The 27,664-nt window shown below is 44.1% G+C and overlaps 2 protein-coding genes across 2 annotated transcripts; both read left to right on the top strand.

The window, feature by feature from the left end:
* The first annotated feature begins 505 nt into the window (after window positions 1-505).
* On the top strand, window positions 506-21,080 carry megf8 (multiple EGF-like-domains 8). Its single transcript, XM_084027005.1, has 44 exons — window positions 506-883; window positions 1,664-1,853; window positions 1,978-2,141; window positions 2,235-2,444; window positions 2,598-2,778; window positions 2,949-3,037; window positions 3,526-3,739; window positions 3,842-4,025; window positions 4,405-4,550; window positions 4,644-4,754; window positions 4,875-5,026; window positions 5,137-5,238; window positions 5,415-5,562; window positions 5,868-6,031; window positions 6,357-6,560; window positions 6,766-6,963; window positions 7,070-7,330; window positions 7,442-7,560; window positions 7,676-7,807; window positions 8,028-8,141; window positions 8,300-8,383; window positions 8,819-9,058; window positions 9,208-9,392; window positions 9,493-9,706; window positions 9,878-10,118; window positions 10,209-10,341; window positions 10,607-10,857; window positions 11,297-11,407; window positions 11,499-11,617; window positions 11,726-11,963; window positions 12,051-12,222; window positions 12,417-12,580; window positions 12,702-12,837; window positions 12,932-13,163; window positions 13,257-13,383; window positions 13,478-13,688; window positions 15,103-15,317; window positions 15,413-15,608; window positions 15,712-15,880; window positions 16,005-16,197; window positions 16,284-16,454; window positions 16,560-16,690; window positions 16,897-17,029; window positions 17,952-21,080. The coding sequence occupies exons 1-44, from the start codon at window positions 860-862 to the stop codon at window positions 19,449-19,451; spliced, it is 8,673 nt and encodes a 2,890-aa protein (XP_083883131.1). The 5' UTR covers window positions 506-859; the 3' UTR covers window positions 19,452-21,080.
* A 594-nt stretch (window positions 21,081-21,674) lies between these two features.
* Window positions 21,675-25,110, top strand: LOC311024439 (uncharacterized protein). Its single transcript, XM_084026852.1, has 3 exons — window positions 21,675-21,797; window positions 22,083-22,574; window positions 23,007-25,110. Exons 2-3 carry the CDS (start codon window positions 22,115-22,117, stop codon window positions 24,389-24,391), a joined length of 1,845 nt encoding a protein of 614 aa, XP_083882978.1. The 5' UTR covers window positions 21,675-21,797; window positions 22,083-22,114; the 3' UTR covers window positions 24,392-25,110.
* Window positions 25,111-27,664: the final 2,554 nt, after the last annotated feature.

Raw genomic sequence — 27,664 nt, 5'->3', positions numbered from 1 at the left:
GTTAAATAAAATTATATATATATAGTTAAATTATATATATATATATATATAGTTAAATAAAATTATATATATATATATATATAGTTAAATGATATATATATATATATATATATATATATATATATATATATATATATAGTTATATATATATATATATATAGTTAAATAAAATAAAATATATATATATATTATTTAACTATATATATATATATATTATTTTATTTAACTATATATATATATATATATATATATAACTTTGTACTATGTATCTAAGTTGTCATTCATCATAATGTTTCCTACATTATTGGTGCGTGGTAGATATCCAGATGTGTAAACGTTGTATCTCACCCCCGCTATCCAGATGTGTAAACGTTGTATCTCACCCCCGCTGGATGGCAGTGGTGGTACATGCCACTTGCGGCGCTGTCTTTTGTGTTGGCAACCAGTGAGCGTTCCTGCTAGCCAGCCATAAACACCAAAACAACGGGCATCTGATATATGGACCGCAGGATTAGGGTCGATACCGTTAAAAGGTCTCGTTGTTTCCTGAAACGAACGAGTTTTTAGAAACATAATTTCTCAATTGCATATTAATGAATTTGTCTCAATGACTTTTTCCTGGTAGATTTGCAGCCACTGATGATTGCGCATCTGGATTTAGTCGAGCCGCAGCTAGCTAGCGAACAAGCTAAGCGAGCAAACCACTGTGTTGTGGCCGCAGTCAGTGCCGTCCTCTGCATTGATTCCGAGGCAGTAGCTACTAGCTAAGCTAATCAGCTAGCTGTCAATCGTGAGCACTTACTGTGAGTTAGCTCATGTGGTAGCTAGCGTTAAAGGGTCACCGAAAATGTAAATTATCATGGCGCCAAAGAGACGGGAACTGGTGAGTAATATATATATATTATATATATAATAATGTAAATAAAATGTGACGTTACAAACTAGCCAGCTAACGGCCTCTGGCAGTTAACGGTGTTCGGCTTCCGTTAGCTTAGCTTAGCTTAGCGACCCTATACGTTAGTTGTGTTGTGATAGCCTGCGGTGAGCCCCTTGTTGCTAATACGAGTTGTTTTTCTTTGGCTAGTTGGATGTAAGACAATTAATATACGCCCCGTTATTGCATAGCATTCTTTGTGTACATGATGCTAATGTACATGCGTTGTAACGGAACTGTTAACGATATGTTTGTGGATAGGTTCGGTGCACTGGCAACGTTAGAGGGCTAACAAACGTTATGTGCATAATATATATATATATATATATATATATATATATATATATATATATATATATATGTGTATATATATATATATTAATCATCAAAATCATTGTTTTCTTCAGAGGCTGCCTCAATGTGCTTCAAGCATTGTAGTACTGTGTGTCTGCTCTGCAGTGTGAATTGCATTGCAGTTTACATTAGGGTCATGTAAACTCCAACTGGAATGTTGCAGAAAAAAGAGAACTATATAAATGGACTGTGAGGGTCATATGAAGTTGTTCGTGGGACCACCAGGCTACATGATTCTTGTGTGGTAGATCAACTGGGAGATCCAACTGAAATTTAAAAGATTTGTCCACTTTTGCTGCATGATGCTGATGCTGCTGCTGCACCCTAAACCCACCCCAGATTATTCCTTTCACCCGTTTGCCTCCCATTACTCAGGCACTGCCAGTGATGGCCTTCCCCCTCCCTGTCTCCTTCATCCTGGTGGTTCTGCTGTTGGCTGAGCCGCCGGCGTGCCAGGCAGGGGACTGCAAGGGCCACAGGCAGGTGTTGAGGGGCCCACCCGGCTACGTCACAGATGGACCAGGAAACTACTCCGTCAATGGGAACTGCGAGTGGCTTATCAAAGGTATGATGAGCCATGTTGTTATTGTCTTGTGCATGGGGAGAATTGATGATTAAACACATAACTTGCAGCCAATAGACTGTCAAGGTAATCTAACTGATATTTCCCACCTTTTTATGTATTCCAGCTCCCACCCAAAGTCACGGCATAGTCTTAAATTTCACCTTCATGGACACAGAGTGTACCTATGATTACCTGTTTGTGTACGATGGGGACTCCTACCAGAGCCCTCTCCTAGCCAGCGTCAGCGGCAACACTCTGCCTCAACCCATTGAAGCCAAGTCTGGCAAGGTAACCTATTAAGATATGATGAAAGAAGCTCCGAAGCATTATAACAACGGCAAATCAATTCCTTGTGTCTGTTGATTTATTTTCTTGTTCCAGATGCTACTCCATCTCTTCAGCGACGCTAACTACAACCTCCTGGGCTTCAATGCAACTTACACCTTCTCGGTGTGCCCTGGAGCCTGTGGTGGTCATGGCCGCTGTGATTCCTCCACATCGAAGTGCCACTGCCATCAGGGTTGGGGAGGACCAGCTTGTACAACCCCTCTGTGCTCCCAGGCTTGTTCTGTGAATGGCCAGTGTGACAAGGTAAGAGTAGGGATGGGGAAGGAAGTGATCAGTCTTCAACCATCACTCATCCTTCCCTGAGTAAGCTTTAATTATGTCTGTCAGTTGTGCAGTTTATTAAAACATTGATTATTGGTCTGAAATTATGCCTGTTCTCCCATGGTTTGTTCTCAGAAAGGAGAGCGCTGTCTGTGTAACCCAGGGTTCCTGGGTCACAGCTGCCAGCTTAGTTTCCATAACGACACCGGGGCAGGGCAGTGGTGGCGCGTGAGTGAGGGAGACTCCTACACTCCGCTCAGGACGGGTTCTGCTGGCGTGTATCTCTCCTCCACTGGAGCCATGTACTTGTTTGGCGGTGAGGGTCAAATGCTCTTAATTTGTTGTTTTAATATCTAGTGAACAACCCATCTCCCATCCTGTTAATTTAAGATGTAGCTGCACTTTTACTCCTCTCTAGTATTTTAAATTAAATCTCAATGATTAATGACATCAGTGTATATTGATTTATTGCTTCTTTTCCCCCAGGGTTTGACCTGAACAGAGCTCTCGGTGACTTGATCAAATATAACTTCACATCCAACCAATGGGAAAGCAGGTCTTATGGTCATTCTCCTGTGAGTGGTTTGTAGATAAATACATACATTTTTTGCTTCCTGCTGCTTTTGCACCTGATGTACTGTTTCCATGCAAGGGGCCTGGTTTCTATCATCCTTCTGCAGTAACCTGAACTTTTATGTCATATAAACAAGAAACCTGGTTTCCTTAATCAGGATAAGGTATATCGAGAAACCCTGTCAACAATACAGCTTATATTCTGCTGGAAAACCCTTATTTCTTGACAGAGGAAAACATAATTTTTCATAACAGGAAAGTGAGTTTGCCAAAAAAAATGCAATCCCAAGTTCACTGAAAATATTCCAAATATGGTTAACCATATGCTAGGACAGATATTGGATTACTGACAGTGCATGGTATACTCCAATTTCTTGATCTCTCCAATTTGCCTCTTTTGTGACAGATTGAATATCAATGCTCCCATTTATTATTTTACGTTTCCTTTTCATTGTCCTGCATGAACCGGTTGCCTCTCCTATGTCGTCAGGTGGCTCGTCATTCCCACACGGCAGTCGAGTGGATGGGTTTTATGGTTATCTTTGGAGGAGAGCTAGCCAACGGTTCCTTGGCCAGTGATGTCTGGATGTACCGGCCTCTCCAGGATGACTGGCAACAGCACGGATTTTCAAATTCGCGTGGGTCTCCTAAACTGGCCAATCACGCTGCAGCTGTAGTAGACAATTATCTCTATGTGTTTGGAGGTGAGTTTCACATTATATTGTTACTTGGCAGTGTTTGGATTGGCATGCATATAACCCTTGAGATATACATCGTACTTAAGCAGCATCTTTCCTTTTTCCCAGGTCGCACCGAGGACGATATGTTTTCATCCTCTCTGTATCGGTTCGGCCTGCATGGCTCTGGACTGTGGGAGACTGTTCAGCCCACTGGTGGGAAGCCCCCAGCCACTGCTGGCCATTCCATGGTGTTCCACAGCCCATCCAGGACACTGCTGGTCTACGGAGGCCACAGGCCTACAACAGCCAGGTACACACCCTCTTCTGCATACTGGATACAATACCACACACAGAGCCAGCATTTTGTACACTTTTTTATTTTGGATTGTCACTGCAGAAGAGGAACAGTTCACTGCCTAGTTTTGGAGCGTAACTCTATTTGTTTGGGGATTGCACGTGTAATATATTTGTCTATTTCTGTTCACATCAGGTGAATTGTAAACTTTCTGTCCCATTGGATTTGATGTTCCTGTAGGAAAACTTGTTACATTTAGCACTCCACAGATAAAGATAAGAATGGTGGAGAGGTAGAAATCTGCAACATGCTGACAATAATCCAACAAGTGAGTAAAAACATATTCAGCATCATTATAGATGCTAAAAATACACTTGTTTTATGTTTTTCTAAGGTTTAGTGTGAGGGTGAACAACACCGACGTGTTCCACGTGGAGAAGCGGTTTTGGACATCCTTCCGTTCTCGTTTCCCGGCAACCGGCCCCAGAGAGAGAGCTTTCCACTCAGCCACCGTCATTGGAAACTACATGGTTGTCTACGGTAAGCATTAAAAAAAAAATAGCAGGCATGGTTCACTTTAATCAGTCCTGTCCCGTGTTTATTTATCCATTTCGTCCTGCTTCTCTCTTGCAGGCGGGAATGTGCATATTCATTACCAAGAGGAGAAGTGCTATGATGAGGAGATCTTCTTCTACCATCTGGGCTGTCACCAATGGGTGTCTGCTGGGGAGAGATGGTCACTCAGTGAGTTCCCGTAGACTCTTACACACAGGCCAGTTTTCATCTACAGCTTTGTGTCTTGGTGGTTGTTACTTAAGCGTCTGCACGTATTTCCTGACAAAACTTAGATTTTTTTTTTCTAAGGAGGGGATTCTGTGAGGGGGCGTTATTCGCATGTTGCTGCTGTGATGGAGGGTCGAGTGCTACTGGTTGCTGGTGGTTACAGTGGCGTTGCCCGTGGAGACCTGGTGGCTTACAAAGTTCCGTTGTTTGTCAGTAGCGATCAAGGTGACAGGGTGAGTGTCATAAAACAAGAGAACTCAAAGTCATATCATGGAAGAAAGACAAAGAAAACGTGTTTTTGGATTATTAAATATTTGTTGTTGTGTATGTGTTGCCTTATTAGGACGCTGTTTGCGCTGAGGCACTAGACGAAAGTATGTGCCTTAAGAACCCAGAGTGCAGCTGGTGTGAAGGTCGCTGTCGAGAGTACCAGCCCACTAATCCGGTAACACTCTGTCTTTGATTTTGTCCTTGACTTCATACAATTGTAGAGTAGAATATATTATTGTCATATCCATTCCCACAAAGCACCCAAAACATTGCTGTCACGTCGATGTATCTGTATGAATATCTGTCGGTATTACCAGTGCAATTTATAGACCCTCTCTTTTGTCTTCACAGTGTGGCAGTAATGGCTGCCTGGGCCTGGCTCGCTTCCTGTCGGATTGCCAGTCCTGTCTGGTGTTCAGCGGCACTCCAGCGTCTCTGGCCCGTGCCCCTGGTGAATTTGGCTGGTGTGTTCAGAATGAGTCCTGCCTACCAGTGTCAGGTGAGACCCAAGGAGGGAGGAAGGAGGGCAGAAGAGACAAAAAAAAAAGCACAGTGACACGATTACACCCAGTTGAGATTGGACAAGCCAGTCAGGACATGATTTGACTCGCCTGTCCAGTCCCATACAACCTTTGGTGCGGTGAGGTCGTGTCTTTTTACTCTTCTTGAACACACGTCACACAGAAGTCACAGATCAGACTCTCTTCAGTACAATAGAACCCTTTAGGAAAACTGCTGTATTATGAGATTGCAGGAGGTCAGATGTGTTCCTTGTGTGCTGACCTCTCCCTCTCGGTCTCGCAGAGCGAAGTGCGTGCCGTGTGGACCAGATCTCAGGGGCGTACGGCTGGTGGGGGGAGCGTACCCTTTTCCTAACCTCCCTCCACTCCTGTCGCACCGAGAACTATGTCCCGGGACTGCACCTGCTCACCTTCCAGCACCCCCGCAACGACTCCCAGCCTGACAAGGTACGGAGTCCAAATCTTAATGTGCTCGTTGTGGTTGTAACTACTTCCCTCTCTGCCTATACTTATTCCTCCTTCCTTCCTCCAACATTGCATTGGCTACACTGCAGTTCTCAAATCTCAATCATTGTTTCTGTTTTATGGGTCATTTCTTGGCTTTTCAACCTCTTGACTCCCAGTTCTCACTGTTCTTTTTCACCGAGAAGATTCTTGTTTCAAGTAGTTTGTCAAACTTGTGGAGCAGTTTGTAGAGACTAGTGCTTCTGTTGATGCGTTTCCACTTCCATCCATCCTCCACTGTCCTCCATCCTCCTCACCTCTTCACCAGGTGTCCATCCTCCGCAGCACCACCATCATCCTTAGCCCCACCACAGAAATGGACGTAGCCCTGCAGTTCAGGGGCTTCGTCCACCCGTTGTGGGGCGCCCCTCCACCTGCACCCCCTCCCACTGAGACCGTCTCCATGTGGGCTCGCATCCAGAGGCTCCACTTTGAGGCTCGTATGGCTTCAGGGCCAAACTCCAGCCAACTGGTGAGGGAACGGTTTTTTATTTTTCAGTTATTTTGGCAATAGTGTAATAATAATGGAATGGAATGTGAACAAATATTACCATAGATGTGTACTTTTTCTAAATTAAAATTTGCTTCCTTAAAATGCTTATGGAATCCATGTTCTTAACGTCCATTTTTCTTTACTCATCTCTGTCTCTCTATGCATCTTTAAACAATCGGAGCAGGAAGTGGTGGGTCGATGGGCAGCCCAGCAGGAGAAGGAGTTGAAGCTACTGGCTCGCACAGATGGCAGTAGACTGTTCTCTAACCTGACCAGGGGCAACCATTACCTTGTTCAGGCGGAGGGCTACCTTAACAACTCAGGCTCAGGGCAGACCAGTGAGATGGCCCTCATATGGAACAGAACATTGCCTGGAGGGAGTGTGAGTTACTAGAAATTACATTTCTGCCATTTTCTGCTCTATGAGTTTCATTCAGTCATGAGACAAAAGCTGAACCTCTTCTACCCATAACTTGCCCTCCCTTTAGGAGATCTCCTTCCTTTTCCTGGAGCCGTATCGCTCAAGTTCCTGCTCGGCGTACATGTCCTGTCTGGCCTGTCTGTCCGACCAGTCTTGCGGCTGGTGCCCATCTTTGTCCCGCTGCCTGCTGCGAGACAGCGCAGACCTCGAGCCCTGCCCCGAAGCAGAGAAAGTGGATGACAAGGAAAAGGGTCAGCGCCATCTGCTGTTGGCACCCCAACACTGCACCCTGTGTGAAGAGTACAGAGACTGCTCAGCTTGTACTCAGGTACATCACAGATAACATCTCATTTTAACATAGGCTGTATGCAGCTCATATTATATAACTGAAATTGGGAGCTGCTGTATTTTTGACTGCCAAGCTGACTTTGGCCTGCAGGACCCTTTTTGTGAGTGGCAGATAAACGCGAGTAAGAAAGGCGACTACCAGTGCAGTCGACGGGGGAGACTAGATGGATCCATACGTGACCCAAGGGGGTGCCCTAAAGTCTGCAACCAGTGAGTTTAAAAGCTATATTTACACGGGGAAATACAGATTATAAATGTTTTCAACAAGAACCATTAACTCACTGTTATTGTCCATCCCATCTGGACATCGTTTTGTCTTCCAAAGGAGAAAGACGTGCGGTGAGTGCCTCTCGAACTCCAGCCAGTGTGCATGGTGTGAGTCGGCCCAGGCCTGCTTCTATTTTGCCGCCTACCTCACAAAATACCCCTATGGAGAGTGCAGGGACTGGTACGACAGGTAAAATGAGGACTCTTTTGTGCTTTAATTTTTACACACAATAATTATTCGCAGTTACACATACAGTTAGATGCTTTCTTGTTTTGGTGATTTCAACTTGAACACATGCAGCTCTACACTCACATCAATTTTAGCAATTATGTAACTTTTGTCAGTGAATTGAAATTAACCTGAAATTAGTAATCTAATATTCTCATTCCTTTATTCTCTTACTCTACAGTGTTCATTCGATTCCCCAGTGTAAGCAATGTTCAGCTTTAAACATGTGCACAGACTGTCTGAGAACATTCCAGTGTGGCTGGTGTGGTGACTACAACAATCCCACAATAGGAAAGTAAGTATGGGGAACACATAACTAACTAATACTAGGACAATTACACTCTACGGAGAATGAACATACAGGACCAACACACCTGATTTGAATAATTGATTGCTGATATGTTAATAGTCCTTGTCTTTTGTGATTTTCATGAATTCCACTTATCTTTTTAGATGTTTGAGAGGAGACTGGGGGGGAATGGATGACCCCTCGGTGTATAACTGCAGCGTGGCTGTGGCTGAAGCACGGGCTGCAAAGTAATATCTCTTGTTATACTTTCATGAATGTATGACGTTTGCATATATATTTTCTCTCGTAGGACTAGAGCTTTTGTGATATGATTAATTTTATATTTAATATATTGTGAATGGAATGTTTCTCACAGGTTGTAAATCATTTGTGCACTCTTTATAAGGGTCCTTAACTTGTTGTTCACAATACAGTTATTTTAAGTTAAATAGGACAAAATCCATGTGCAAGACTCATCAATAAATAAAATCCACCAGTGCTTTTTGTTTCTGAATGATGGCTGGGTTTTTATTTCTGAAACCTTTGCATACCTTTCAGTGTCTGCCCAAACTAAAGCAGAACTTCTTCATAGAGCCATGACTTAGTGGGTGGATGGATATATGTATATAGTATACCTGTCCAACCTCACATCTCCCTCTTTTTTTTTTTTTTTGCTCTTCCAGCCCTGAGCCCCAGACCTCGGCCCCACCGCGGCCACTGGAAATGGAGATGGAGCTGGAGCACTTTGATGGCGAAGAGCAAGATGCGATCTGGTCCTACCCCACCTGCCCTGATATAGAGGAATGCCGGCTGGGTCTCCACAACTGTCACCTCTTTGCCACTTGCATCAACACTCCCACCTCCTATGAGTGCCACTGTGAGAGGGGGTACACCGGGGATGGCACACTGCACTGCAACCAGACGTAAGATGTTTTCCTCTGTCGATTCATCTTTACACTCTCTTAACCCAAAAAAAACATCTTCACCTTTCCCATTTTGTCATCATGATTGTTTTTGTATGTCTGGGAAGAAGGACATTTTGACCCCGTCGTATTTTACTCCCTCCCCACAGGTGCTACAATGAGTGCCGTGAGGGCCAATGTAGTGGCAGCCCACGGTTTGAGTGTGAATGTTCCCTTGGCTGGACGTCTGACCCCGCCACTCTGGTCCTCAGTGGCGTTGAATGTGACGTGGACTGCGGCTGCAACTTCCATTCCACCTGTATTACTGCACCTGGGATCTGTGATGAATGCCAGGGTGAATAATATATATAAATGCACCAGGCATATTTCTGGGGTTAAATCACACTCACAGTTTGTACATTTTGCTCTGCTGAAATTCTGCGTTTGTCTTTCAGATTGGACTACAGGTCCCCACTGTGAGCACTGCCATCCAGGTAGCTTTGGCTCAGCTCTGGCTGGTGGTGGCGGCTGTGTGCAGTGTGAGTGTAACGGCCATGGCGACCCTCTCCGAGGATACTGTCACAACCAGACAGGCCAGTGCTACTGCACCCACAACACTCAGGGATCACACTGCGAGTCCTGCCTGCCTGGTTATTACGGAGACCCCAGGTAATGTCATCTTCATCTTAAACCTTGAGTAATGTGCACTTTTTTTCTGAACTGATTGAAGCCATTCAAAATTAAATTATGATTAATAAGATAAAAAGCAGAAACTGTGGAAACAGTGAAATCTTTGGTTCATTTTTGTATTTTCATGACAACTTGTTTGACATCTCACAGGAACAATGGCACATGCTACCGCCAGTGTCAGGGCCGCTCCGTGCTGCTCTCTTCCACCTCTTCTTCTGCCATGCCTCTCTCCTCGTCTCTGGGATGGCGAAGTGGCACAGAGGGCAAAGGAGGACTTTCACATTGCCTGTGGGTCCTGTCTGTGACCGAGAACCTGGCCCCTTGTCTCCCCAGACAGCTGTGTCCACCTGTAGCCCTCACTCTACACCCAGACTCCCATACGTATTGTAAAGTGAGTACAAACATGACACAAGTAAACTTTGTCAGTGTTCATCTCTCTGTATAACCGTCTCCCTTACATTCCCTACGTTTTGTTCTGCAGAGCTCCTATGTCTATGTGTTTGATGGCCTCCCGCGTTTCCTGGCCAACGGAGTTGTTCATTCAGATCACAACTTGATCGGGGCATTTTGTGGCACCACAAGGACTCAGCCTATCACTGTGGAGGCCACTTCAGGTAAAAATCCATATATTTGTTCAGTAATAAAACATTTTCCTGGGGAAATCTGTGAATGTTGAGCTATTATAAGGGCCCCTGTTGGCCCCCACACATCCCTGTAAACATATTAACCACTTACTTAACCACTTATCTGCCATACTGTCAACCTTTGAAACATATTATACAAATTCAGAATCGAATTATATGAACTAATGAAGTAATAGTGGACATGCAACAAACCGTGGTAGAAAGCACTATATTGTCTTTTCTCTTTTACTACCAGGTGTGATCTCTGTCTACTTTGAGGCCAACGTCTCCTCAAACAAACCTCAAGGCTTCAACGCATCGTTCTGGGTGCGCCGTTGCCAGCAGAACTCTGATGAGGGTGACGAGAGTTCCCCCGTGTGTCCCGGTGAAGCCCAGTGCCATGGGGGACTCTGTCGGTGCCCTCCGGGATATGGTGGACCCCACTGTGACCGACCCATGTGCCCTCAGGATTGTGGAATAGCAGAAGGAAGAGGAGCGTGTAATATAGTAAGTGTTGTGATCATTGATATTAAGAAGTTTACATTTATATTCCAAGTTGCACTTTGGGCACAGGGATCTCTTATTTCTGGGAACAGATGTGTATTTTATCCAAGGTTAAGTTTATTGTTTTGATTATGTACAATTGGCACCAAAACAAATGTAGTTTTTTCCCACCTGTACACACAAGAAAAAAAGATTTAAAAAAAATGTCTGCCGAGGAATAAAGCTACTCTGAAGTGATTGTGAATTAATAACAAATTAAATTGTGTCCTAAATGTATTGCTTAGTATTGGAGTACCATAAACTGTAGTTTGATAATAGCTGCCATTTGAATAGTTGTGATATGTTCAGGATAATATTCAGCTATAAAACAATGTGTCTTGGTAATAATAGTCATGTTAAAATTCTTTCTAGATTGCTTACCAACATATTCTGTTTGTCTCAGTCTCTGGGAGTGTGTGTGTGTTCGGACAGCTGGGCTGGCTCCGACTGCTCTGTTCATCGGGACTCCAATAGCCTGGTCTGGGAAACCCTGCTGGACACACAACTGACCGTGGTACGGACAGAGCATCAACAGTCAGAAATGATTCAGCATGCACAATTTGTGAATCACCAAACACACATTCATACGTGCCGTTGCTCCACAGAACCAGGCCCACAGGTTCCTCCACAGGATGGGACACTCTCTGGTGTCTGGACCACAGGGCAACCTCTGGATGTACGGAGGACTGTCTCTGACAGAGGGCGTTCTTCGGAACGTCTACAGGTAGGCCATGTAACCTCAGCCTTTTTTAAGGTGGTATTTTAGTGTATGTATATGGCATACGTCTGTCTATGTGTGCATAATATTGCATTTTGTCCCTGATTGGTTTAGATATTCTGTGTCTGAGCGCCGTTGGACCCAAATGTTGACGAGCTCTGTCGAGGAAGGCTCGACTCCGAGCCCTCGCTATCACCATGCCTCCGCACTGCTGACCAGTCACGATTCTGGCTCTGGCAGCCACGGCGACAGTCACGACCTAATGTTGGTGGCAGGCGGCGTCACTCAAAACGGTGTTGCCATGGATACCTGGACTCTCAATCTCACCAGTTTAGTCTGGAGAGAACACAAGGTTAGGGTTTAATTTATCCTGGAAATACAACGCATCTGAAAAATCAGTGTTTTTTTACCAAATAAAACGTTCTTCCGACTCTGACAGAACACAGTGCTGCCCTCACTGGCGGGCCACACTTTGACTGTACGCCGAGACTCCTCGGTCCTGCTGATTGGTGGTTACTCTCCGGAAAATGGCTTCAACCACCATCTGCTGGAGTTCAGCCCCCATACTGGAAACTGGACCATTGTCCCCCACACTGGCACACCACCGACAGGTTTTTGAGGCCTTTTGGGTTTTTTTTATGGGTTGGAACCCTCTGTCAGTAACTTATTGTCTGATACACCACATATATAAGTGTAAAATAGTTTATTTTTTAGTCAATCCCACAGAGAAAATGTGTGAAAGTAAACAACTTTTCTTTTGCACTAAAACCCATTTTGCCTTATGTATTCTGTATTCTTCAATCAGGTTTGTATGGCCACTCAGCAGTCTACCATGAGCAGACTGATGCCATCTATGTCTTTGGAGGCTACCGCTTTCACGTGGAGACAGTGGAGCCTTCAGGCGAGCTCTACAGTCTGTACTACCCGAACCTCACATGGTCTCTGCTGGTTCCCTCACAGGGTAATAAGGTAAGAGGCCAACGCCATCTTACAGGCTCAGTAAATTAGACGAGCCAAGCATTAATCCTCATCGTTCCTCTGCATATAGATAACTTATCAATTCTTGCTGTATCATCTCTTTGCTCTGCAGCCCCTGTCCCGCTTTTTCCACGCTGCAGCCATGATCAAAGACACCATGGTCATTGTCGGGGGACGGACGGAAGAAGAAGACTACAGTAACTCCGTGTCTCTGTACCAAATCAATTGTAACACCTGGATACATCCAGGTGAGCATCTTAATGTCTTTCTGCATATTCAATTAAGCTCAAATCCTAATTTAACATACCATAACCATAACTGCTGTTTATCTCTTTCCTTCAGTCTCAGTTGTAGGAGATCCCGTGAATAGATCAGTGTCTCTTGCCATGACGAGCTGGGGTGGCCGTCTCTTTCTATCAGGAGGCTTCAATGGTGTCACTCTGGGCAGACTCCTTACCCTGTCTGTGCCCTCTGACCCCTGTGCACTGCTGCCCACACCAGAGGCCTGCAACACCACAACGGGCAGCTGTGTCTGGTGTCGAGGAGCCTGTGCTTCCTCTGATACCGCTGAGAGGTGACACCTTGGCTTAAAGCAGCTTGAGCTTGAAGTTACTATATGTGCAGTTCTGAAAATAAAACGTACATTTCTCTCCTCCCTCTGCATCAGAATGGGCTGCTTCACTGGCCAGTCCCCCTGTTCCCCAACCCCTCGTCAGGCAGACCAGTGTCGCAGATTGAAGACCTGCAGTGAATGCCTCGCTCGACACCCGAAAACATTCTCCAGTCCATCACAGGTAACATACAACGCCCCTAGTCCAACACAGTCAGCTTGAGGAGAGGTGGCTACTTTCTATCCACTGAAATCTGTTCTCTTACTGAATTTCCCAGCCTGCTCTACTGTGTAAGTGGTGCACAAACTGTCCAGAGGGGGCCTGTATCAGCAACTCCGTTAGCTGTACATCTGAACACGACTGTCGGATCAACCAGAGAGAGATTTTCCTGTCCAGCAACTGCACTGAGACCAGCTGTGAGGCTTCTGACTGCCCCAAGTGTACTGCTTCCGGAAAATGCATGTGGACCCGCCAGTTCAAACGCACAGGTACGGGCAATAGTGTGGAAGAACATTGAAGAAATTCATGATTTCCACAAGGCTTTTTTTTTTTAATGTTTTTTTTTATTTCAGTCGAAATCTGAAAATTAATCAAAAATAAACACTAGCAATGTATGTGATTCAGTTATTATGCTGAATGATTAATTTGGTGATAATTGTGCGGCTCTGTATTTTTATTTTTGTTTTTTTTGCTGTTCTTTGGTAATCCAAGTTTAGGGCATTTTTTTTTCATGAAATGTTTCACTAAAAATAGTTGATTGTGTTGATTTCATTTGTACTTGTTGGCCAGCTCAAGAAACACAGTGTGTGTTACCGTAACTATGCTGATGACACACTCTATATTTCCGTATTCCCCAATGATCTGAGCCCTATTGATGCATTGATCAGAATGTAACGAGGATATTGATTACTGGATGTCTAGCCATTTTTACAGCTTAACCCTGACAAGAAGGAATTCCTGGTTATTGGGGCAAAGGCTCACAGACTGGAAATCTCTTTTAAATTGTCACAATTGTCTCAGAGCCACATTAACCCCATAGTTAAAACTGGATTTGATCATTTAAGAAATATTGTCAAGATAGAGAGCTTTCTTTTCCAGGAAGATGCTAAAAAACTGGTCCATGCTTTTTCCCCCCCAGTCGGCTAGACTACTGTAATGCTGTAATCACAGGATTACCGAAAAAGCATCTAAATCGCCTGCAGCAGGAAATACGTCCATATAAATATGTCTGTGCTGAGGTCATTACATTGGCTTCCAGTAAATTTTAGAATTGATTTAAACGTTTAATGATCCTTTTTTAAGGCCCTACATGGTCTGTATATCTCTCTGACATGCTTGTGAGCTACGGACCAGCCGAACCCCTCAGGTCATCTGGAACAGGCCATCTGGTTATTCCCCAGGTCTCCACAAAAACTGCTGAAAGTGTCTTTAGCTTTTATGCTCCAAGCCGCTGGAGCATCCTTCCCATTCATGTTAGGTGTGCTCCACCACTATTATCCTTTAAAATCAAAATGAAAACCTGTTTAGCTGCACCTTTCAGTAGTCTGGTAGACAGTCTTAATTGTTTTTTTTATTTTGTTCTTGTTTTTTTATTGGTTTTATCCTACATGTCACAATTTTGATTGATTTTTATTTTAGTATTTTTTATTTTAATTCAACTATCTTAGAAATGCTGACCTCGAAAAAGTCTTCATCTTGATTTTATATACCGGTGTGTGTGTGTGTGTGTGTGTTTGTGTGTATATATACCGGTATATATTTCTTTATGGCTTTAATTCACGTGTGTAATGTCTGTTGTAATTTGTCATTATTCATGTCCAAAGTTGCTCACATGTTCATTGTGCTTCCACCTGGAATGAAATGTGCTACAGAAATAAAGTTAGCTTGCTTTGATTTCCGCAGGTGAGACGAGGCGCATCCTGAGTGTCAACCCCACCTACGACTGGACTTGTTTCAGCTATGCCCTGCTCAACGTCTCCCCCATGCAGGTGGAGTCTTCTCCCCCTATGCCATGCCCTCCACCCTGCCACAGTCTCAATAACTGCAGCCTCTGTCTGGGCTCCCGGGGCTCTGATGGGGGCTGGCAGCACTGTGTGTGGAGCATGGCTCTGCAGCAGGTGAGTGCCCTGCTTTGAGCTCCACGGAGTGTTTTGTGAGTTATTATAGTAAAGCGTGTTCATACACAGTTAACCTCTCTCTCTCCTTCCTCCAGTGCATGAGCCCGTCGTTTGTGCCCCTGCGTTGTGAGGCGGGTCAGTGTGGTCGTCTGCTCTCTGGGGGGGACTCTTGCTCTCCCCAATGCTCCCAGCTCACCCAGTGCTCCCAGTGCATTGCCAGGCCTCAGTGTGGTTGGTGTGCCACTCGGGGGGGCAATGGGGCTGGACGCTGCCTCCAAGGAGGACTTGATGGTGAGCAATATCTTCAGTTGAAGTTTGGAGAGTTAGCAGTCCAGTTTTTAACTTAATTAATCTGTTTTTCTTCTATTTACCTTCTTCCATTCCTGTCTCCCAGGTGTGAGTGAGGGCGTTTGCCCCCTGAGAAACAGCAGCTGGTCCTTCCTCCACTGTCCAGAGGAGGATGAATGTGCCAATGACCATCACCACTGTAACAGCACCCAGGACTGCCACGACAAACCCCAGGGATATCACTGCACCTGCAAAGAGGGTTACATACTCAGCAGGTAAGATCAGGAGTTAACATTTATGACTTGGGCACTGAATACACAAGGACAGATGAAAAAAATACTGTGTAGCTTTTTATACTGTACAGGTTTATCAAAATCACTTCTTTCTTCTCCTGTACAGTGTTTCTGGTCAGTGTGAGCCAGTGTGTGCACAAGGCTGTGTGAACGGGACCTGCACGTCGCCGGGAGTTTGCCAGTGTCATTTTGGATTCGTGGGGGAGAACTGCTCCTCTCAGTGCAGCTGCAACAAACACAGCAACTGCGCTGGTGTCAGCAAACCAGATGTTTGCCTCCAGTGCCACAATAACACCATAGTACGTGCTTTGCAGTAACAGATGTACATACCTGAAATGTCGCCTCCATGTCCACTACTGATGGTTTATTTTCTGTCTGTTTGCAGGGTAAGCACTGTGAGAAGTGTAAGCCTCTGTTTGTGGGCTCTGCTAAGGGGGGTGGTACCTGTCGTCCGTGTCGGGAGTTTTGCAAGGGAAACAGTGCTGTGTGTTTGTCCGGAGATGAACATAAGAAGGCCCTTGAGAACCCACAGCTCTACCCTCTGGACCCCAACAGCGTACGTGTCTGCTGTGGCCTTCTCCTGGTTATATGTAAAAACAAATACACCAGCAGTGTGATTACTCTGGTATCTTGGATCCATCTCTCTTTGTACTTTTATTAGATTCAGAACTGGGTGTCCGAGGGTCCCACGGAAGAGCAAGCTGTCTGTGTAAATTGCCAGAACAACAGCGTGGGGGACAAGTGTGAGAGTTGTCTCAGTGGCTTCTTCCTGCTGCAGGGCAAGTGTGAGAAGTAAGTAATGTTTTCTGCTCAGCAGTCAATGGATTCCCAGGCTCTGACCATTTATATGTTATGATTTTAAATGTGTAAAAATGCCTTTTACTGCATCTCCACAATCTCCACTATATTTGTAATGGGGAGTTATATCGTAAAATGTATCAATTTACATTAGTAAAAAGTAAAGAATTTATGTTTGGATTTGCTCTTTTTCGTTGCAGGTGTCAGTGTAATGGCCATGCAGACACGTGTAACGAACACGATGGTACAGGATGCCCCTGCCAAAACAACACAGAGACGTCCTCCTGTCTCAGCAGCCCTCAAAGTGACCGGAAAGACTGCTACAGGCAACAGGTATGTACAGGGTTGGGGCGATAAGGGCCAGATCCAGAGATAGTAATTTCATATCTTGATAATGATACAAATCCCAATATAGCATGTTTTTGTAATAACTGTGTGAATTATATACCGTAAATCCTCTAATATAGGCCTTTATTTACTCAAGCGCATCGCGGCCTAGGCCTTTATTGGAAGGAGGCCAGAATTAGAGACAGGCCCCTATTTCTATTTGAGCAAAACGGACTACCAGTAGAATGAATAAAAACAAGATTTTGTGTCTATTTGAACCTATAAAATAGTAGGTGCTCCGCAGCTGCCATATTACGGTAAATAACGTCTACTGCTTGCCAGTACTGCACGCTTGGTGGGCTGCCACTAGGAGGATGATTGACAGGCGCTCTCCTTCATACAATCACGCACCCTTCATGGCTGCACCTGATTGGACGATCGCTTTCACAGCTGTTCGCTTCCGGATTTCAAACCGACCAACATGGCGGCTCGTTTGGAAACGTTCTCTTATTTTACGACAATAGTTGACCGAAACGTGTTTCTGAAAACATTTTATGCGAGAAATAAGCTATGCAGTTGCTGAATCTGTCTTTATTTTAGTTCGACAACGGTCAGTTTAAAAGATTGATTGCAGGGGTTCTTACATACCGTAAATCCTCTAATATAGCCTCAGCCAAAATCTTCGCGACGCGAAGGCATTGCAAGCCTGACAATGAATGGGAAGCGTGGAAATAACGCTGCCTGTCGACACTTGCCCCGGCCTCCTTTAGAGACCGGCCGTTATTTACCTCCGCCGACAGCGAGACCGGCCAATGTTAGAGACCGGCCGGTAATAGAATACAGGCCAGTATTAGAGGATTTACGGTACTTGACAAATGGCAAAATGAACAACTCTTTTGAGTGAAATCTGTTGTGCTCTTCTATTTAGTGTGCCAAGTGCAAAGACTCCTTCAATGGCACCCCAGTGAATGGGCGTCAGTGCTACCGTCAGTTCAACGTGGACACCGAGTGCTGCTTTGACCCCACGTCCCAGACCAACTGCTTCCACGATCCCACCATTCGCAACCTGCCCAAGGGGCGCACTGTGTTTTTCTCTGCGCAGCCGAAGTTCACCAATGTGGACATTCGCGTCACCATCGATGTGACCTTTGGCGAGGTGGAGGTGTATGTGTCCAACTCTCATGACATCTTCATTGTGGACGTAGACCGATACACAGGGATTCACACCATCCGGATCGAGGAGGAACCAGCGACTCGAGGGACAACAGCTGGTGTAGATAAGGATTCACCTCCGTCCCCTATCAAGGTGTTTGCCAATGCTTCGTCCAGTCTCGGGGGTCCTGTGCTCTCCCACAACCCAATGCAGCTGCAAGCAAAAGCCCCAGGGGTGGAGAGAGAGATTACAGAGGAGCGGGCCGAAGGACTCATCACTTACATCACCGTGTGGAAACCACAGACGGTGCTGATTGTCCGTGGCGTTCGAGATCGTGTTGTCATCACCTTCCCCCATGAGGTGCACTCCCTGAAATCCAGCCGCTTCTACATCGCTCTGAGAGGTGTGGGAACTGCTGAGAGACTGGGAGAATCCCAGGGCCTGTTGTTTCTGCGACAAGACCAAGCCCACATCGATCTTTTTGTCTTCTTCTCCGTTTTCTTCTCCTGCTTTTTTCTCTTCCTGTCTGTCTGCGTCCTGCTATGGAAGGTTAAGCAGTTCCTGGACTTCCGTCGGGAGCAGCGTCGCCACATCCAGGAGATGACCAAGATGGCGTCGAGGCCCTTTGCTAAACTCACCATATACTTTGAGCCGGAGGAGCCTCAGCTCATCTACCTACCTTCAGCCGGTGGAGGGGTGGGGGGCAGCACTGTATCGCTTGCACACGCCCGCACAGGCAAGCTGGGTGGAGTGGTGGTGGGCCAGAGGGGCAGGGCAGGAGCCGTCTCCTACAAACACGACCCGGGCTCCGGACCTACAGCCCACCACCACCAGCACCTCACCCTGGGTGGAGGGGGCAACGGTGGCCAGCACCTGCCCCTGCACTACTTGAACACCCACCACTATGCCAGCACCACATCTGGCAACCCGGCTTCACATCATCACCACCCATCCACGTACAGCGGCTACCAGCACTTTTGCCGCTCTGACCCCTTCCTCTCTCAGCTCATGGGCTTCTCTTATTCCACGTTTAAGGTAGGACCCATCACCCTAGAACCCACAGATGATGGCATGGCCGGGGTGGCCACCGTCCTCTTCCAGCTGCCTGGGGGGGTCTTGGCTCCAAACCGTGCCTGTCTGGGCTCTGCACTGGTTACTCTGCGTCAGAACCTGCAAGAATACTGTGGCCACGGCAGTGGAGGGGGGCACCCGGGGGCGGGAGCAGGGCGCAAGGGGCTGCTAGGGCATCAACACCTGACCACTATGGCTATGTAGGGAAGCAACAGTATAATTTAAAGAGGACAGAGATGGGATAAATCTGTAAAGTGTTTGATATATGATGCATTCATTTTTTGGAAGCTGCAAATCCAAAAGAAAGAGTTATAACGGAGTCCGTCAACGTGAGCGTTTTGAACAGATGTACATACACTGTATAATTAAGTGTCTTTTATTGTATTATGTATTGCTGTAATGTACTTTAGTGCTTCACATGACCAAGCCAACTGTCTGTAGACTGCACTACAACCGCTATATGTATCAACAAAACAATGTTGCATCCTGTCTGTGATCACTAAGAGGTATGAGCACACTCAGCGGTCAGTCTCATACGAGGACTGAAGCTGGACTGTTGCCAAAATTGTCCTCACTGAGGTGTGAAATATACAGCCGCTCTCTTTGGAACCAACATGTGCTTTATGCCCCAAAAAGTGACAATCAGAATTGCCATTGAGAACAAAGACTTTATAAGTGGTTCAGCAAAATGTGCAGGACTTTGATTGTCAGCTCAGCACAGGTAAAAAAGTCCAAGTTGCTTGCGGAATGGTTTTTATATCATAGTGGATATGAGCGATTTATAATTGTAACTCGGTCTATGGCAGGCTTCTAAACTACTTGCTTATCTTGAACATGACACCCGAGTATGTTTTTGCATATTCATCACCTGCTCTGTTACACTTTTATTTGTGTTTTTTCTCATCCGCCTTCACTTCTTGCCTTGTCTGTGAGTCGACTGGCTTACACTTCATAAGTGACATTAACGATAACGTTTTACTTTTTGTTTCATTAATTGTTTTTGTAAAAAAAAAAAAAAAAAATGAAGGATAATGTTCTAAATATAAGTATTCAGTTCCTGAGTCTATAATAAGTTAATGACGCAAAAGGACTCGTCCATAAAAATGAAGAAATGATTTGTCCTTTTAAAGCATTTGATTACATTTTGTCGACATAAATGTATGTTGGTGTTTGGCTAGTTTTGCTGGACTGCTTTTTTTCAGGCAACTTGTCTGCTTAGATGATTGTATTAGCCAATCATAGCTACAATTTGATTTAAAAAATTGGATGTAGAAAAAAATTACATTATGGGAAATGTTACACTATAGAAAATACGATGACAATGGAAAGAGTTCTCCCGGTGAGAGATTTTGAGAAGACTTGACAGCATTTTTATTTGCAATGAGACTGAATTACGTGTTCACTGGTTGGTTTTGTCATTTGTTCTCCCTTTTTGTTTCCTTTTTGCACTGCATGGAGGCCATGAGCCCCATTATTCATGTGAAACACTATGAGGGGAAGTCGTCCAATTTCAGCTGGCACAAACTGTCATGGATGAGCTCAGAGCGATGCTGCTTGCTTCTTATCGAATGAACAAAATCACGACACGGCATCGTTAAGCAAACTAAGTTCAAATAAATACTGTCACTATTTATAACGGCCCTCCACAAAGAAGCATTAATACTGTTTTGTTTTTGTCTTGTATCTTTCTGTATGTTCTTTTTTTAAACATATTTTTGTACATAACTTTTGTTGTTTGTTTTTTGTTTTTCAAAGAAGGGAACGATGTTGTACAGAAGATTGCGTCAAGATTTTCTGTCCTGAGTCGGCTGGAATAAAGTCTGTGTAACATGACTGAGTTTGTTTTGTACAGAAGAGAAAATCATGCAATATTAGTGCAGTATTTGTTGATTAAAGATGGGGCATCAGACTGAGAAAATTAACGTTTATTATGGGGATGCTTACAGAAATGATGCTACAGTAACACATTTTTTATTTTACATAAAATTAAGTTATTCAAATAAATAATTAATAAATACCACAGCAGATGTCAGGTGATGTTTGGATGTGTCTCAGACATTCTTGACCTCATATTGGTTATATAGTTGTGTACATGGGATTTGCGCAAACAATTCAATTTAATTATGTCTGTCAAGCTTACTTTAAATAAAATAATTAATTTTGAAAAAATCTCAATTTAGCTCTTCTCAATAAAATAAAAGTAACATGTGAGTGCATTTATTGTCTTTGTTCAGTTTATATTTAGTGTATTTGTTGTGTGTTATATGTAGATATTTATTTTGGAATGGCCAGTTTAAAATCAGGCTAACACTGGTCCGTTCGTGATCGATTTGCATCGTCCCCTAGGATAAATAAATAAATAGTCACTGTCACTTTAATTACATCGTGGGGCTGTACGTCACTGGACTGAGCTGGTTGGTCACAGCCGAAGGAAGTGTGCTGCTCTTCCTGTTATTAGCACGAACGTTTACACGCCAATGTAGCCAGTAAGTGTAAACGCTAGCTTAAATATTAAAACGCTGTTTTGGCCGAATCGCCTACATTTCAATGGTAAGTCTTTCTCTCCACCGCAGACAGGAGCTGAATGTGACTGACAGCTGCCGAGCTTCAAGAAAACGGCAGTAAACGGACCCACGGTGCTAGCACGGCTGCTATGCTAATGCTGCCGTTGGTGTAGCTTAGCTATGATGCTAACGCTAGAAAACAGAAAGATGCCCGACATTGATAAGATTAACGTTCGTTCTTGTATTGCTTATGTTGCCTTGTATGTATTTTTTTTTTTTTTTTTTGCCTTCCAAGATATTCACCTCAACGATGTGCTCCTCTGCTCCACAGCACACTGAAGCGACGAGACCTTTCACGGTGACATGAAAATGAAATCTGCCAAGAAGTCTTTGCTAAACAAAGCAAAGAGAGGGGAGAAACGACCAGATGTGGACAGAGTTGAGACTCAGGATGAATTACAGCTGGAGGGGGAGGAAGGCTCCGACGAAGTGTGCACTAATGGAGGCGTTATCAGCATCCAAATCAAGGAGGAACCACTGTCAGAGGAGATCAGTGAGGAGCACGTTAGAGACTCATCAAGCTGTCTTGACACCAAGCCTGACATCATGACATCCAGGTCAGATGTTCACCCTCAACAAGAATGCATCAAGGAGGAGTGTGACTCGCACCATCAGCCAGAATATGAAGGCACTGAAGCTGCTGTCAAGGAGGAGTCCGAGTCATGGATTAAAGAGGAGATGGCCGAGGGGGAGGAGGATGAGGAGGAGGCAGCGATGGGCAACATCCAGGAAGATTATGGAGAGGGAGAGGGGGTCTGCACAGGTAGGAACAATTTGCTTTAGTTAAGAGTTACTTTTCACTAATACATAGAGGCTATCAGATCAATTATCAATTTTCAGCTTTAAAAAGCATCATCAGTGTAATAGTACTCGACCGATGGGAAATATTTTGTCATGTTTTAATATCTTTAATTACTAGAACTCTCACATTTAACTTCAATTCTTTTGTTTTCCAATAACATAGTTAAACTAGTGTGTTTTACCTTTTTGTCTGCTGTTTTGCACCTACATTTATATTCACCTTTTTACATAAATGCATCTCAGTATCCAGAAATATGGTGGAAAGTGTGCATTTTTAATATCTGCAGTAGTAGTAGTAGGTTTAAATTGTTTGTCCAGCAGGGAAGTGTAAAATCATAATCTCCTTTTTATTAATGCACTCTGCTTTCTGTGTGTGTCTTCCTCTCCTACTTAGAGTCATCATCTAACTTCTATCCATGTCCTCACTGCACTGTTTCCTTCACTGACTTGGACTTCTTGGAGAAGCATGTCAAGTGGGTCCATCAGAAACAGTATCTTGCCAAGCTGAAAAAATGCCTGTCAAGCCGCACACTGAACCTGATCCCTAAACACGCCTGCACTGTCTGCAGCAGCACCTTTAACTCTAAAGTACACCTTAGGCTTCATGTGCGTGAAGCCCACCCTTCTGCCCCTTCCCGCAGACTTCACACCTGTCCAACCTGTGCTCGCAGCTTCCAGTACCTGAAGAATCTCAAGAACCACTGTCAGCGATGGCACAAAATGTCTGTGGTTACCAGAGGAGGGCATCTCAGCTGCGCCGACTGCGGGAAGAGTTTCAAAGCTACATGGGGTCAAGGGCCTCATTTGTGTCATGAACCACATGACTCGGAATCCGAGGATAAGCCAATCTGTCTGGATGTTGGTGTGCAGTGTCCAGAATGTGGCAAGAAGATGGGCACACCTCAAAGCCTGCAGGATCACATGCGCACCCATACGGGTGACCGCCCGTTTGTCTGCAAGGACTGTGGCAGGAGGTTTGTGGAGCGCAGCGGTTGGCGGCAACACATGAAAATACACACAGGGGAGAAGCCGTACAAATGTCAGGTGTGCGGGAAGGCCTTTTTAAGATCGCACCACCTCAAGTGCCACTTAACCACACACTCCGGCAAGAAGGAATATTCCTGCTCTGAATGTGGAAAGGAGTTTGGATTCAAATCGAGTCTGGATCTCCACCTGAGGACGCATTCCAGTGAGAAACCCTTCCACTGCAATGTGTGCGGGAAGAATTTTAACACGCAGAGAAACTTAAGGGTTCACACTAAACTCCACAACAATGAGAAAGCTCACCAGTGCGGCGACTGTGGGCTGAAGATCGGAGATCTTGGTGCTTTGAAAATACACCTGCGGACGCACACGGGAGAAAGGCCTTACCACTGCACAGTTTGCGGCAATAGGTTCATCCGCCTTGCACATCTGCGAAACCACCAACGCACCCACACTGGTGAGAGACCCTACAAATGCACTGAATGTGACAAGAGTTTCACTCAGTCTGGCGACCTTGTGAAGCATAAGAGGATACACTCTGGGGAAAAGCCCTTTGAATGCCCGGAGTGCCACAATCGTTACACCTCCTCTGGGGATCTGGGTAAGCACAGGAGGAGTCACACAAACCTGCGTCCCTACACATGTCAAGAATGTGAAAAAAGCTTCCGCTTGTCAGGCCATTTGAAAACTCACATGTTAACGCACACAGGGGAGAAGCCATATTCCTGCCCCAACTGCCTCCGCAGGTTTGCTCGCTCTCACCATCTTTCTGGGCACGTGGCTAAATGTCGCTGAGCTTTCATAAGAGGACTGTAAATAAGTGAGGCTAACTTGAAGTGGTAATGGTGGAAGCTGTATCCAGTCTTCTGTTTTTTTTCATGGATGTGTTAAAATTCATGTCTATATGTCATTATTTATATGAACTTTCTGTAACCCTCTTGACTCTGATGACTGTTGTAATTTATAAGGAAAAGTGAATTGAACACACGACTCATTTTTGTTGTTGTTGTTTGGAACATTTTTCAAACACTGTATTCCACCCTTGTATGATTTTTGTGCAGGGTAAGTCGAAACTGGTTTCTGGAATACTATTTAATGGAAGCAACATGGTATGGGGCGTTCAGTGGGACCTGCACATAATGGATATTTTGGTTTTCTTCACATAATGGATTACTGCTGTAGTATTTGTACAAACATAATAAATTATTTGATGAATGCATGAACACTGTGTGATGCTACTCTACTGTGTGTTAAATTATTGGGAGAGTCCAGGTTATTTGAGGCATTTGTGCAAAATGAAAAAAGGCCCAGAGTGACAGAAACTGAAAAATTGGCTTGTAAAAATGCTAAAATAATTTGTACGTTTCACGTTATATTTGGCATAGGACTGATACATTTTGGTTGGTAACACTGAAGAGTAAAACGGGTTGTTTGGAAATGTATTTAGTCAAATTCTGCTTCATGAAACTGTGATCGCATGGTGATTTTTTTTTTTCCCTCTCCATTTTTACATTAAACATAAATGTTTCCTAGGGAAAGCATGTGGTTGTTTGTTGGTCTTGTAGGTATGAATTTACCGAGCTGTAATAAGTGTATAGCAACCATAATAGTGTTTTTCAACTTTGGGTTCTGGAGCTGATCAGTTTGCTAACTTTTAATAGAACATTAATGGTGTATTTTTGTGTATATCTTCTATGTTTTTGAAACAGACGAGTCCCAAAAATCACAACTTCGTAGTGTCTGTGATCATTAAAAACCGTTGGATGTACAGATGACGTTAAATCTTTACTAAGTTGCGTGCTACTCTTATTTGTTTACACTGTAGCCAACTTAGCGTTGATGTGAGGCACGGTGTATCCCGGCGGGGCGGGGTCATCCTTTAATCATTGCGTTTAACGTATAAGCTCCGCCCGCGTGTGGGGCAGGCGGACACATCGGCGGCCGTCCTTATTTTAGCGGGCAGAGCTCGCGCGCGTGTAACTTCGCCGTATGCGCACTCATCCGGCGCAGTTTGTGTGTGTGTCGCCACAAAGTTAGCTAGCAGTTCGCCGGTCGTTAAATTGCGCGGGTTTTTTAAAAATTCATTTAACGAATACGTTTTGTGAGACTTTTAAACATTTAAAACATCAGCGACTGTTTGTAACTTGAGCTGAAACTCATTCCGGGGCTTCTCCGACGCAAACGCAAGTTAAGCTAACGTAGCTAACAACAAACATTTAGCCCTAACGGTGAATGGACGCCGAAAGTTAGCTTAAACTCCGCCCGAGCAACGGCAAAATACACGGCTCCTAAGTAAGTCAAGTTTTCTTACATCCTTTGGTAAATGTTTTAACGTAAGTTGACCAAGTGGTTTCAGTGTTCAGGAGTTTACTGTTTGATATCCAAGGGAAGTTATGGTATACATTACGTTACTGTCACTCACACACCATTTGATGTTAATAAACTGACTTATTTTCAAAACAACTTGCCCTCTCTACAGTATATTAGATATACAAAATTAAAAAAGAACACAGGAAACTGCTCTTACAAATGAACGGGATAAAATATACCGGTATATATAACGTACATCCATTATTGACAGACAAGTCTAAGTCTCCTTTTTGTATTTCCGAGTATGTGTTTGTGCGTGATGTGTTTACTGTCAAATGGACTCCGCAGTTTGTCATATAATCAATAATCTTCTTTGTATTGATAATGAATGCGGGGGCTAAAACACAATTAACACGCATTGAAGACGGGCCTTCATAACTGCATGTACTGTCTCGTAGAAACAATCAAGTGATCTTAGCAAAAGTACCCTCATCACACTTATACTTCACTTATATGCATTGAATTCCAGTGGTATTCAAGCAGTTTCTGCAAGATACATTCAAAAGAAGATGAACCTAAAATCACAACAGACAGTTAAGAGATTTATTCCCGTTGTATTTTTTTTTTGTGATTGCATGGACCTTCAGTCTAACATTGCCAGTAATGTAATGATCTACTTGTGACAATACAATGACAGATAAAACGTGGTCAAACTCATTGCAAAAAAAGACGTTTTAAATGAAATTTCCTAAAATATACTGTAAAAGAAAATCGCAAATAAGCGTATGTTCTTATAGTAGTAAGTATTTTGACAGACTTTCATTGGCCTCTGCTTTGTCTACCTAGATTTCTTCTACGCTTAAGAGGAAGGCAACAAGCAAGTAAAATGACTCGGTCTACTAAGACGGGATTTCAGCACCCTGAAAAGACTGCACACACCAAGGACAGACCACATGAGCTAGGTAAGAGGAAGATCCACTCATTCAAAGGGGACCAGGTTGCCTTAGAAAGACTGATGCCCATACCAGGGTATGAGGAACAATATTGTTGGCCAACTGAATAATCTGTTCTCCCAATCAAACTACCAAAAAGAGGAGAGGACACTAAAGACAAAATTAATTTTCCCATATTAACATCATGGTCAGGTCTGCAAAAAAAAAAAGGACAAGGACTACAAACGCTGCTCTGCACAAAGTAGAGAAGAGTTGAAAAATGAACAGGAGAGCATGAGCTGGAATTATTTGATCTATTAACAAGTCAAAGAGGAGCCAGCAGACCCTGAGACACATGAAATCTGCCATATAAGAAAGTTTGGGAATGAGGGAATTTGAAGGCCCGGAGGCATTTGTTAAAGAAGAGACTGAGCAATGCTTAACTGGACACTAGGAGACACCATCAGCCAAGGCAGTGGGAAGCAACACGACAAGCCATTATTTATTAAAGTCCTCCTTGGTGCAGTGAGATGCTTCACTGAAGAGTGTTTTAAGCTTATTTTTTACTCATTAGAATAGGATCTTCATCTTTGCTTGGGCCAGTACAGATTTGTTTTGAGGATTGCAATTGTTTTGACAAGTTTAATTTATTATTAAATCTTACATGGATGTCTTCCGTGTTTGAAAAAACCTGAAATATTGTCATATTGGTAACTACATTTTAAAAAATATGGTTCACTGTTTTGTACATTCACCAAATCAGATCAGAGTAACAAAAAAAAAAAAAAAAGACAAAATCTGGCCCACAATTGAGCAATTTCCACTT

The sequence above is a fragment of the Eutrigla gurnardus genome (genome assembly GCF_963514095.1).
Source record: "Eutrigla gurnardus genome assembly, chromosome: 14".
In the NCBI taxonomy this organism is placed as follows: domain Eukaryota; kingdom Metazoa; phylum Chordata; class Actinopteri; order Perciformes; family Triglidae; genus Eutrigla; species Eutrigla gurnardus.
The sequence above is the reverse complement of the archived record's forward strand: the minus strand, read 5'-3'. Positions and strand labels throughout refer to the sequence as shown.